At 38.3% G+C, this 13,476-nt stretch overlaps 1 protein-coding gene across 1 annotated transcript in view; it reads right to left on the bottom strand.

Annotated features, from left to right (window-relative positions):
• Nucleotides 1–239: 239 nt before the first annotated feature.
• Nucleotides 240–13,476, bottom strand: part of NDUFB4 (NADH:ubiquinone oxidoreductase subunit B4) — a 127,391-nt gene continuing 114,154 nt past the window's right edge. The window contains exons 2-4 of the mRNA XM_074301339.1: nucleotides 7,042–7,349; nucleotides 2,660–2,806; nucleotides 240–384 (exon numbers count right to left, since the gene is read on the bottom strand). Of these exons, the coding sequence (XP_074157440.1) occupies nucleotides 322–384; nucleotides 2,660–2,806; nucleotides 7,042–7,215 (384 nt within the window). The 5' untranslated portion in view covers nucleotides 7,216–7,349 and the 3' untranslated portion in view covers nucleotides 240–321. The remainder of the gene's footprint in view (nucleotides 385–2,659; nucleotides 2,807–7,041; nucleotides 7,350–13,476) is intronic.

The raw sequence follows: 13,476 nt of genomic DNA, 5'->3' as shown, positions 1-13,476 counted from the left end.
TCTAGTAGGATTAATAAGACCACGTAGTATTTCAAGGTGTGTTGGGACACCCTCACATTGAAGCGTTATAGAAAAGAGAGCAATAAGCTTACAGTCTTTGCTTTTTATATGACTTTAACCCCCAAATAATATGAAAGGTAGTACCTGTTCTACCTCCCTTGTTAAATTCTTAGGAAAAACAAATGAGAAAATATAGGAGAAACCCTGAAGAAAAATAAAAAGCACTATTAAGAAAAAGATTGTTTAATGAGCATCATAAAATTTATTTAAGCAAGATAATACAGTGATTTAAATACATAGCAATCATGGTTTTTCACAGACTTAGTAAGTAATGCTCAGTGGTCTTTCCCATTTTCCTTCTTGAATAAGTTTTTCTTTCCTGTCCTATAAAGAGAGGGAAAAAAAAAAATCCACATTAAATATATAAATGTACTCCAATAAAATCAAAATCCAATTGTAAGAAAAGAGTCAAAGATTATTGAAGATAAACATTTTTATCCAGTTTGTGGTTTGTTTGTGCTTGAATATTTACAACTTTAGTCCCAGACACCCAGAGGACACTCTGGAATAGAAGGACATCTTCAGAGTTAGCAAAGGAGAAGCAGAAACCTCTCTCTCCTCAGATTTCTCACAGTTCTAATTGTACTAACCAGTGGCTGATTTGAGTCAACAAACCATAACACTCCCAATACTAGATATGAGAACATAGATGCTAAATAATTATTATTGGTAATTACTGATAATATTATATTACTGATAAGTTTATAGTATATACCCTTCTTTGGACCTATAAGTCATTCATACTTCATTATAACAGATAATTAGATGATTAAATTTAATGAAATCTAATAACCTTCCTCAGGAATGAAAATTTTGCTTTCCCAACCTTTATCCTTCATTGAAAGTATTGAAAAAGAGAAGTTATTTCAGAGCATGCTATACTTAGGTAGTAAGTAGATTTTGTGGAATATCTCAATAGGGTATTTGGAGAGCAGAATGATACTCTGAATTACTAAATACAACAAAGCTTCTGTTAGGATATTGAGAGAATGCAGTACTCTGATTAAAGTGATGCTTCTCTTTATATGGAAAATTAGGTAGAATTAAGAGTAACTTTATCAAAAGCTTTTCTATACCTATAAATGCCTTTTCTTACTTTAAAAACATTATGATCAGCATCCTGATTGCTGAACCATCATTCTGAACATTAAAGTACAAGAAATCCTCAAAATATAAACTTTCCATAAATTATTTTCAATCCATCCATTGCATATTTAATTTGAAAGCAATTAATTATAAACAAAATTATGAGAAGTCTATCTGAAATTCTTTCCCTATTTAATTGATTTTTCAAATGATTAAAATAGTTTAATATTAAACAAATCAGGAATCAGGAATATCTTAAAGAAATAAAGCAATCATATAGAAATACCCACTAACTGCAGGCAAATGCTCCCTATTAATTTAAAAACCTTTCTTTCCTAAGGCTCTTCTCAATAACATCCAAGGAAGAAACTAATCGTCTTGTCAACTCCAGGAACAGCTAACCTTGTCAATAGCTAAGTGAAGCATCAAATTAATGGCAGACTTCCTTCTCATATCAATCAATCAACCAACCAACCAAGGAAAGACTTCTTGTTCTCACAGGGAAGAGGGAAGGAGTTTTCATAGCTGGGGAAATCACAAAAGTCCTCATGGAGGTGAAAGCACCTAAACTGAAAGGCTATGGTTTGCAAATATTGCACAGGGACAGATGCCATTCTGACTAGTCCCTACCCCTGATCTGAGTATAGAAGGGTTAACCAGGAAAGGACCGAGTGAAATACTTTCTTTTAAATAACTCCTCAGGAAAAACTGAGGAATAATGAGGAACTATAGTAGAATATAATCAAAGCTCTAAAGTAGTCCAGAATCAGAGCTCAGTGGTCTGACTTTTTCCTAACCCAAGATTATAGCTACCTTAATCTGATCAAGAAAAGAAAGAATGAAAAAAAAAGAGGCTATCTACATATCCTCACAAACTAGTGCCACTATTCTCAATTGTTTGCTTTGTTTAATTATTCATATTGTACCATTAATGTTTTCTATTAATAAATATATAGCAATTCAGATATGGAGTGGGTTAGATAAATTTTGGCATCCTTACTTCCATAGGAAAATTATTTTTCAATCCTAAACAACTGATTTTTTAAAGGAATTAAACCTAGGGGCTTCTTGGCCTGTAGGTAAAAGATAACAGACATTTAATTAAGTGTATACTCATCTCAACATATCCCCAAAGGGCTATTTGCTAACTAAAAAAAAAATTCCTAATATGACTTTTTAAAAATTCCTAATGTCAGCAAATTTGTCATTTCTCATTAAAAAAAAAAAAAAAAAAAAAAAAAAAAAAAAAAAAAAAAGAAAGAAAGAAAGAAAGAAAGAAAAAGAATTCAAAGTGGGGAAAAAAAGGCTTATTAGTCAAATTTACTATGCGTGAATTTGGATGCTGAGTTATGGCCTGAAAGAATCACAGTTGACCTGTAGACTTCAATTCTATGTAGCTACCAAGAAGCTTATGCAGTCTTCCCACGAAAAAGAGTCACAGCTAAAGCTAGCAGTTAAAACATATTCAACAATTCAACATTTATTAGACTAAACATTATATTTTATAACTTACCCTATCAGTTTTAAAAACATAATACCAAAAGAAAAGGGGACCAATTCCAAACACAGCACCTAAGAATGAGGTCTTGGGAGTAGGTCTGAAATTCGGGTAGACATTTGCTGTTCTTGCATAGGTCCAACGAAGCAAAGCAGGATCTTCCTAAAATAAAGAACACAAAACATACCCAAATTGAACCAGAACAATTTCCATCTAGCTGGTATTCTATCTCTAAGAGATATTTTATGAGGAAATCTGATAGCTACACCTAAAATATCATCCAAGTAGATTAGGAACCTACACAGAATGTTTCTAAAATCCTTTTGGAAACCATGTATATTTTATTTGTTCATTTCTAAAGCTATCTAGCACTTACTTATTCTTCCATCCTATCTGAACTTCTCATTTTCCATATACTTGACACTTATAATGTAATATTTTCTTTCAGTTCTTTTAAATTACTTTTGGTTCAAGTATTGCCTCCTAGTTTTGGTAACTAAGGAAACATTCACCCAATTCTTATCTATTAAAACAGACTATCTTACCTTTACACAACCCCTTATATTTCTAAGATTTAAGTCTTAATTTTTCACTTTATCATGCTTTCATAAAAGATTATGCTTTCATTTCTAATGCTCTTCTTAATGATGGCCAGATATCTTTCCAGTACAGAATAACATTTATACAGCCTCTAGTCTATGTCAGCCATGATATAAAGATCTTTCCAATTATTATCTCATCTGATCCTTTAAAAAACTCTGTGAGGCAGATACTATTATTTCCATTTTACAGATAAGGAAACTGAAGCAAACAGAGGATAAGTGACTTATTCTTGATCAGTTAATATGTCTAAGGCTGGATTTGAACTCAGAACTTCATGACTCCAAGCCCTGTACTCTATCCATTGTATCAGCATATAATCAGGATGATAAAAACTCAGAAAACAGGTTTCTGATGTTGGCCTGGATAATCTCCCCTCCCCCCCAAAAAATTACTTATAATTTTAAAGAAAAAAATTTAAATATAGGCTTGTTGTTTTTTTAAGTCACTATAACTGCTTGTTGAAGAAAAGTATTCATAGCTCACAAAACTGCTGTTAATAAAACAAACTTTTAAATGTGTTTTAAATGGTTAACACTACCCTAACAAAGTGTAGTAACAATTACACATAATTACACTGAAATGTAAACAGTTCACTCCCACTGCCTACACAAGTAATTGTTTAAAAAGACTGACAGATAAAGTAACCAAATCACCAGTTTCCTTAAGTAGAATATTTGCCAATTAACTGAATGTGAAATTTGCACAGATATGTGACTATGTGAAATATGATTTTAACACAAAAATGCAGATTTTGTAGAACAAAAGTCATTAAATCAACAAATCAACAAAGCATTTATTGTTTATTATCATTCTCTTCCACTGACACACACACACACACAAAAACACAAAACCCTTGGAAAAAAATAATCTGTCAAGAAAAACAAATTTTTGCATTGGCCATGTCTTAAAAAAATGTGGATCTCAACCTACAACCTAAATCCATCACTTCTTTGACAGAAGAGGGGTAGCATATTTCATTATCTATCTACTGGAACTACAGTTACTGTGTTGATCTAAGTTCTTAAGTCTTTCAAAGTTGCTTATTATTGATGTTACTATAAAAATTTTATCCTCTTCACTTCTGTCTGCAGCCATACAAGTCTTCCCACATTTCTCTGGAACAATACCCCTTTCACTGTTTCTAACATCATAATAGCATTCCTGTTACATTTATATACTCTAATTTGTTCATCCAATCTCCAATATTTTTTGTACATCAGATAATTTCCCTCCCTCTTTGATCTAAGATAAGTATATAATAGCAGCTCTTAGTGGGAAGGTATGTATGGTTTTGTAACTTATGAGGCAAGGTTCCAAATTGTAAAACCAGAGATTCTAAGACGCAAAGACAAAGAGAGCATTTTTAAGACTGGAAAGGCAAATTCAATACAGAAAGGCCAACAGGAAGGCTATTACAATAGTCCAGGCAAGTGGCCTAAACTAGGATGATAGCTGGGTGAATAAAGAAGCCGGATAAGGGGCAGCTAGGGGGCGCAGTGGATAGAGCACCAGCCCTGAAGTCAGGAGGACCCAAATTCAAATGGGATCTCAGACATTTAACCCTTCCTAACTCTGTGACCTTGGGCAACTCACTTAACCCCAATTGCCTCAGGGGAAAAAAAAGAAGAGGACTTCTACAGGAAATTTGACAGTAAAATGGATATGTGAGGTGAGAACAAGGTGCTGAGGCAACACCACGGTTGAACCCTGGGTAACTTGGAACGCAGTGGTATTTTCACCAGTTATAGGTAAGTTTGGAAGAACAGAAGTCTCTAAGAAGAGAGATCAGGAGAGGAGAAAGAAAATCAAGTTATGCTTTGGACAAACAGTGGTGGAAATGCCCACACTACATCTAGTTTAAAATATCCAAATAGATAGTAAATACTGAATAGTAGATGTAGTTTGAGAACCCCTGACTAAAGCTTCAGTGCACTAAGACTTGGGGACGTCCTATACAGAGGATGAAATGGAATCTCACTAGTCCTCCTCGTTGTTGTTTTATTATCACCACTATTCCTAAGAGCAGACACAAGTATTTGGGAATCATCTGCCTAGAGACTATGAGACAAATTCACAGAAACTGATGAAATAATCAAGTGAGACAGCATAGGGAGAAAAAGATAACAGGGCCTAGTTGGTGAGCATGTCATTGATGAAGATCCAGCTAAGGAGTTTGAGAAAAGGTAAAACAGGGAGAACCAAAAAAGCAGCGTTATAAAAACTAGAGAGGTGGAAGTGCACAGCAAGAAAAAGTAAGCAAGAGCCAAATGCTGCCAAGAGGTCAAGAAGGACAAGGACTGAGAAAGAACACCAGCAGATTTGGGAACAGATTTGAGATCCATGCCAATTTTGGAGACAGCTGTTCCAGTTGAGTGATAAGGCTGGAAGGTCTGCAACAAACTGCACAAGGTCAAATTAAGTATACCCAGGAATTTAAATTTAATCTAAATAAAAATCATGCCTCATGTAAATAGAATATTCCGTATTCCCATGGAAAAGTTCACTTTGATATTCCTTGTTACTTATAGTAACACTTATAGTCAAGCAGTATAGCTAAACATAATAGTTGTAGCAATAAAGACCTGGGTCCACTGTAAATCTAAACTAATCAAGTTGAGAATTTGATAACTGTCCAAATGCTTTCCCCAAATAACCTCTTTCTGAGAAAGATTTCTTCTTCCTACAACTAGAAAGCTACTACTCATACACATCTGTTATAGGAATTCAGACACCAAATTTTCTCCCAGCTCAATTCTCAACATGGCTGAGCAGGTCATTCTGGGTAAAGAAGGCAACACACTATAATGGAAAAAGGCCTTCTGGCCAAGGTTCTAGTTCTGCCTCTGAACGTTACTGTCCCTAGTAGTTGTTCAGCCGCATCTTTATGACCCCTTGGACAACAGGATGCCAAACTGTCCAGGGGGTTTCTCAGCAAAGACACTGAAGTGATTTGCCATTTCCCTCTGCAGGGCATTAAGGCAAACTGAAGTTAAGTGATTTATTTGCCCAGGGTTGGAGTAAATGTCTGAAGCTAGATTTGAACTCAGGTCTTCCTGACTCTAGGCCCAGTGCTCTATCCACTGAGGTATCTCACTGCCTCCTACTGCCCTATAATGTTGGGCAAATCATTTCTCCTCTCTAAGCCTGTTTTTCATTTGTAAAAAGAGGATAATATTTATACTATTTATCACACGAGGTTGTTGGTGAGAAAGCATTTTGTAAACCGAACAGTCGTAAAATGTGTTGTTATTATTACTACCACTCCGACAATCCAAGTCGGGTTCTCCTAGTCTACAAATGGGGAGATATGCTACCTTCCTGAAGGTATTCCAGAAAAGTCTGGAGGAGGAAACAAGAACTTTAGAAGGGGCAGATGGCATGGTATGAACTGCAGTGGTCCTCGGACTTCTTAAATGGGGGCTAGTTCACTGTCCCTCAGACTGTAGGAGGGCCTCACAGTCTCCGCCCCTCAGTCCGTTTGCCATAACCCGGCGGGCCCATAAACGTCCTCAGGCCCGCGGGCCGTAGTTTGAGAACCCCTGGCTAACGCTTCGGTGCACTGACTTGGGGACGTCCTGTACAGAGGATGAAATGGAGTCTCACTAGTTCTCGTTGTTTTATGATTATTACCACTATACTAAGAGCGAACACAAACGCGGGGAGAGGGCCTTTGACGGCCTCCCCACCACGGGCAGTTTCTGCCTTCAAGGCCCAGCAGGCAGGTTGGCCCAAGGTCGGGCCGGGCCGCTCCCGGTGACCCCGGCGGTGACCCCGGCGCCACCCCCGCTACTCACGATGATCCCTCGGCGGTGAGGGTTGTCGTACTGCAGCAGGTACTGGCGCTTGAGGCGGGCGCGGATGGCCAGCCGCTCGTTCTGCGCGCGCCGGACCTCGGATGATGTGTCGTACTCGGCGGGATCGAGGGTCTGGGGTAAGGTGGCCAGCCGAGACGGGACGTACTTGGACATCTTGGAAGCTCAGCTAGGCACGAGCGCCTGCGCAGTCCCGAAAGGCCCGCCTTCTGCCGGAAGTTTCCCGTCTACCGGCGCATGCGTCCGAGCCTTCTCTAGGTTTGACCTTAGCGGCTGGGTTTAGGAGTCTCCTAGAGGACAGAGTTTGAGCCAATGAGATCTCTGAATCTTGTTTCCTTTTATACTCCTCTCCCCCCTCCACCTCCCCGCGCTGACTGGACTGCGCATGCCTAAACCAGGCGTTTCTTACAGCGTTTTTTTTTTTTTTTGATCTGGGGACTAGAGTTCCAATTCTACCTTTATAATTTAATGCCTCCGGCAGAATTCTAATCCTGACGGGAATTTATTAAAGTTGATCGGACCGGGGAGGGCCGCGTGTTAAATTTTCTGTGGGCTCATGTGCACCTCGGAAAATCGGTAAATGCTACGAATCAGGGCTTGATTGATGTGGTGATGAAGAAATGTTTTAGCGCAGATCAAACTTTAAAATCTATCCTGCATACGTGTTTGGAGAGCCAGTTGTTGAAAGCATTTACCAGCATACCTTGACCTGGCTGTGACACTCTCTAACCTTTTTTAATTTTAAAGTAAAAATAAAATAAAATTTGCCTTTTCGGACAAATCAGTTCCCCGCTCTACACCTCAGTTTCCTTACCTGTAAAATAGGACCATGAAACTTGCGAAGGCGCTTCTAAATCTATGACCTCATAATTCTAGGGTGCCCCCTGCCTGTCATGAGCGACAATAACACCTTGTCTTCTATACTGTTTTATATTTTCTTTTGTAACCATCACCCAACCGACAAACATATATTACATATCAAGGGCCAGGTTTGCAAAGGCAAAAATAAAGTAACCCTTGCCCACGGGAAATATTCTAAATACAAAGATTTTTCTTTGTTTTGTTTTGTTTTCTGAGAGCAATTTTTGGAAAGTTATATAAAAAACAATAGGAAATTTCTTTGAACCAAATCTTGGCAAAGACCTGAAAAGTCTACTCCCCGATATCCTAGGCATCTGAAATTCAAAGTGTCCAAAACAAAATTAATTTATCTTTACCCTAAACTTGTCCTCTTAACACATCTATTTCTGTAGAGGAAATTCCCTTCTTCTAAAACTCAGGAGCATCTTAGACTTCTGAATCCCGCCCCACTGTCCCTCCCTCTCCCCGCATCAAGTCCGAGGCCAAATCTCGATTCCAATCACGTGGTATCTATCTATCCCCGCTCTGATTCGTCAGCCACAGAGCTGCCAATCTGACAGTCCTTAATCGCAGACCTGACTTCCAGAAGTTTCCCCTTGTCTATAGGATAGGAATCAAATCTTTTTGTCTGGCATTCAAAACCCCTTCACAATTTAACTCCAACCTAGCTTTTTTTTTTTTAATTATTATAGCTTTTTATTTACCAGATATATACACGTGTAATTTTTCAGCATTGACAATTGCCAAACCTTTTGTTCCAACTTTTCCCCTCCTTCCCCTCACCCCTTCTCCCAGATGGCAAGTTGACCAATACATACATGTTCAATATGTTAGAGTATAAATTAAATACAATATATGTATACATGTCCAAACAGTTGTTTTGCTGTACAAAAAGAATCGGACTTTGAAATAGTGTACAATTAGCCTGTGAAGGAAATCAAAAATGCAGGCGGAAAAAAACTAGAGGGATTGGGAATTCTTTGTTCATAATCATCTCCCAGAGTTCTTTCACTGGGTGTAGCTGGTTCAGTTCATTACTGCTCTATTGGAACTGATTTGGCTCATCTCATTGTTGCAGAGGGCCTCATCCATCAGAAGAGATCTTCATACAGTATTGTTGTTGAAATATACATGATCTCCTGGTCCTGCTCATTTCACTCAGCATCAGTTCATGTAAGTCTCTCCAGGCCTCCAACCTGACTCTCTAAGTTAGGACAGTACATTATTCCATCTCATGCTCCAACTAACATTCCTGTCCTCATATGTGCTATTTCATGTCCTAATTTCATATCTAGCTTGTGAACTGCTGTAAAACAGCTTTTTTTTTATCCCATATGTTTAATACAATGCCTAGCCCAGAGTAAGTGATTAATTAATATTTATGGATTGATTCTATATTGCACATCTAGCATTCATTTGTTTCAGTCATGTCCAACTTTTCATAACCCTCTAGGATTTCTTGGCAAGGATACAGGGATGGTTTGCCACTTCCTTCTCCAATCATTTTAAGACAAGAAAACTAGACATTGACTAGCCCAGGATCATACAGCTAGGAAGTATCTACGGTTGGATTTGAACATAGGGAGATGAGTTTCTGATTCCAGGCCCAGCATACTATCCACTGAACCACCTAAATTACATATCTGTATTTTACTAGCTTGACTTTACTAGGAAAGCAATTATTTCTTTCCTCCACTTCGTCTCCCTCACTGAAAAAGCAAGCAATTTGACATGTGTAGTCATGCAAAGCATATTTCATGTCATGTAAAGAAAATATAGATGAAAAAAACCCAAGAAAAATAAAGCAACAACAAGAAGTATGTTTCTATACTATTCAGATATAATCAGTTTCCTCTTTGGAGAGATATATAGCATTTTTCATCATAAATCCTTTAGAGTGTCCTGGATCATTGTATTTCTGAGAATAACCAGCTCATTCAAAGTGGGTCATCTTAAAATATTGCTTTGACTTTGTATAAAGTACATTTCACTTTTCACCAGCTCATGCAAGTCTTTTCTGGACCATTCTGTTAATCATTTCTTATAGCACAATATTATTCCATCACAATCATCTAGCACAATTTGTTTAGTCATTCTCCGATTGATGGGAATCCTCCCAATTTCCAGCTCCCTGCCACCAGAAAAGTTCCTTCCCTATCCTTTCCTGGCCTCCCCTTTTTTTAGTTACAACCCTAGTGGTGGTCCTGCCTTGGGGCATAGTTTCAAATTGCTCTAAACAATGGCTGCATCAGTTTACAACTCCACCAGCAATGCATTAATGTCTCATTTTCTCCACATCCCCTCCAACCTTTGTCATTCTCCTTTTGTGTCCTACCTAATAGTTATGAGGTAGTAGCTTAGAATTTTTTCAAATTCATTCCTCCAATCAATAGAAATTTAGAGCACTTTCTCATTTGGCTGTAGATAGCTTTGATTACTTCACTTGAAAAACGGTTCATATAACTTGATCAGTTTGGGGAATGGCTCCTATTTTTGTACATTTGACCCAGTTCTCTATGTATTCTAGAAATGAAGCCTTAAGCAGAGAAACTTGCTTCAAATTTTTTTCACAGTGATATTGATGAGGTTTAGCTTCTGGGGTTCCCTTTTGTCAGGGAACCAAATGATGAGGTCTAGATTTAGGGAACCAAAATGAGATTAGGGTTTCTGGTGGTCAGGGAGTTAAATGATATGGTCTAGTGGCAGGTTTGAGGTTCAGGGAACCAAATGACGAGGTTGGGCTCCCCCACACCCCTTTGGGATTCTGCTCAAGGGTAGGGAGTTTTAGGGAATCCCCTTTTGGTGGAGCAGAGATTCTCCATAAAGGAATTTATAAATCTGAAAAGGCTAGACTGATAAAAGAGGTTTATTATTGGCATTGGGAAGTCAGCCTTTATTGTGCAAGAATAGAAAGGGCGAGTTCCTTTGAGGCAAAGTCTGTCAGAGAAGTAAAGTTTCTAGTGGAGAAATCCCAACAGAGGGGAATAAGTCTCTTTAGGGAAATAAGTAAGAATAAAGAAAGGGTAGCACTGTGTGTGGTACGGAAATGGTGAGGGATCACCATTTAATAAAAAAGCTGGAGAGAGCTCTGGGGAAAAGCAAAGTTTATTGTAAGTTCTTGAGAGAAGGGCATCCCACCCTTCAGACAATGGAAGAGAGGAAGGGCCTCCTGTGGGTAGGATAGCACCTTTAGTCCCTAATGCAAAACACCCCCTCCCACCACTGACTCTCATCCTCATTGGCTGAGAGCCTTACATTCTATACTCGAGATCTACCCAGGAAATTGAACTTGACAATAAGTACATAATTGCCCATATTTGGCTGAAATAGGGAGGAGATATCATGAAAGGGGACTGCAATTATGCCCTTGACTCGATGTTCAGTGTCCTTCAGGCCTACTCAAACTCTGAAGTAGATGAAGCCTTCCTCGATTTTCACAACTGTCTTGAAAGATCTCACCTCATCTCATTCAACTGGAAGAGAATATCATCCCAGTGGGCCGAGATTTTTGGCATAGCCTGGCATGTCAGGACCTCTGCAAGGAGTTGTTTCGAGTTGGCTCTTTTTAACTACAAGCTGGGTTTCACCTTGGGCTGGAATTTGAATTGAATTGAATAAGTCTCTTTAATTCAATCAGGTTTGCTCTGGACTGAACCCAGACAGAATGAAGCTGTTTATCTTGTTTCCTCTGTGGGGCAGGGTCCCACAGACACAGGGTTCCAGGAGGATCTCTCCTTCAAGGAGTTTTAGAGAGTTTTGAGATTCCTTCTTCAATATGATTGCTAACTATCCTATATCTCCACTTATTCTATTCTCTTTCTTCCTTCAACTCTGTTCCTCCTCAAGAATATTAATGATTATTTCTTAAGTTTGCAAAAAGAAAGTTGAGAGAAAAGGGATTCATCTTCATTTATTAGCCTAAAATTTTAAGTACAGTTCCCACCCCCTTCCCATGACAAATCCAAATCATCTCTTTTTTACTATTAAGACTGATCTCAGTTCAGGGAACTCATCAACTGTTTTATAATCCAATCTCACTGGGATTCTTCTAATCCTCTGCAACCACCAGAGAGAGCCAAGTTAAAATTATTTTCCAAGCAATGAATAATGAGGAAGTCTAAATCCTGGTGTTACAAATTCATGCATTGCCACAAGCCAAGAGCCATGGATGAGAGCCCTTGGACTTGGGCCAGAAGTTTGAGCCCTGACCAAGCAGCAAGTCTTTAGGGGGAGAAAAAATCTGTATCCTGGAAAAAGGAGCAGGAACAGAAACAGCACAGCTAACTCCAGTCTCCTCCCTCTCTGGATTTAATCTAAGCTTTATTCAGGTTAGCCACAGGGGCCAGAGCTAGGACCAGTGGGTGGAAGTTATGGGAAGACAGATTTTAATACTCTCAAAGAATGTTTCCGCAATTCAGGCTGCTCAAAAATGGAACAGATTGTCTTTTGACATAGTGAGCCTCCCATCAGTGGCAGTATTTAAATGGAGGCTGAATAGTTATCTTTCAAGAATGCTGTAGCAAACATGCTTGCTCTGGGTGGGAGGATAGATTTGGGATCTATAAATAAGGTCCCTTCTAACACTAGAATTTTCTTTCAGAATTGGAACCTTCAGTAATGGCAGGCAACACCTGGGCCAATAAGGACTTCCTTATGAAATGAGAACATTTGGGCTCTTTCAGATTGAGTACTTCAGCCAAGGAGACATTAGATAGTGTGTGGGTGTTTGTATGTAAGTTAGGAAAGGGCTGCTAAGTAGAAAAGGATGGCAGAAACTGCAGGTGTTTGCACTGATGAGAATCCATCAGCATCAAATATTTAATATTTTTATACCATTTTTAAATATTTTAAAGCAACCATGGTTTGTGGAGCATTACACCCATCAGTCTGTAAACATTTATTCTTAGGTAGGTCTACAAAAGAAATATAAGACAGGTTTTTCACCTTCATTCAAGAATACAATTTAATAAGAAATGCAGGACTTGAATGCATCATTAGTCAATGACTTTAAAAATAGAAGGTAATAATAATAATAGTTTGTATTTACATTAAAAAAAAAAAAAAACTGTTTTCAAAGGACTTTCCTTACAGTCATCCCATGAGGGAGGTCATATAAATATTGTCCTCATTGAAACAAACTCGAACACTGATTATGCAAGTGGTAAAATTACTTTCCAAGGATCACAAAGATAGTATTAGATTAAAACTTAAACTAGGTGATTTATGGCTTTAGGTTCAGTGTTTCCGCTGGTGTTCCATTTGCCTCTTTTTAAGTTAAACAGGGGTTGGATTGGAACACTTCTGATGGAGCTAGGCGTGCTACTGGGCTACTTGTACAGGGATGCATGTGCCCCTTGTCTAATACTTAAAGAGAACGATCAACCAGAGGCTTTTGGTTGGTATTTTTGTCCTTGACGAGTAGGAGAATTTTGCTAAAAAGATTGGCAACTGAGCCAATCTACTCTGGAATCCAATATCATTGAGTACAAATAATTAATTGGTAAACATTTATTAAAAACCTATTATGTTCCAGGTACTATGCCAAGGGCTGAAGAT

The sequence above is a fragment of the Sminthopsis crassicaudata genome, chromosome 3, assembly GCF_048593235.1.
Source record: "Sminthopsis crassicaudata isolate SCR6 chromosome 3, ASM4859323v1, whole genome shotgun sequence".
Classification (NCBI taxonomy): domain Eukaryota; kingdom Metazoa; phylum Chordata; class Mammalia; order Dasyuromorphia; family Dasyuridae; genus Sminthopsis; species Sminthopsis crassicaudata.
The sequence above is the reverse complement of the archived record's forward strand: the minus strand, read 5'-3'. Positions and strand labels throughout refer to the sequence as shown.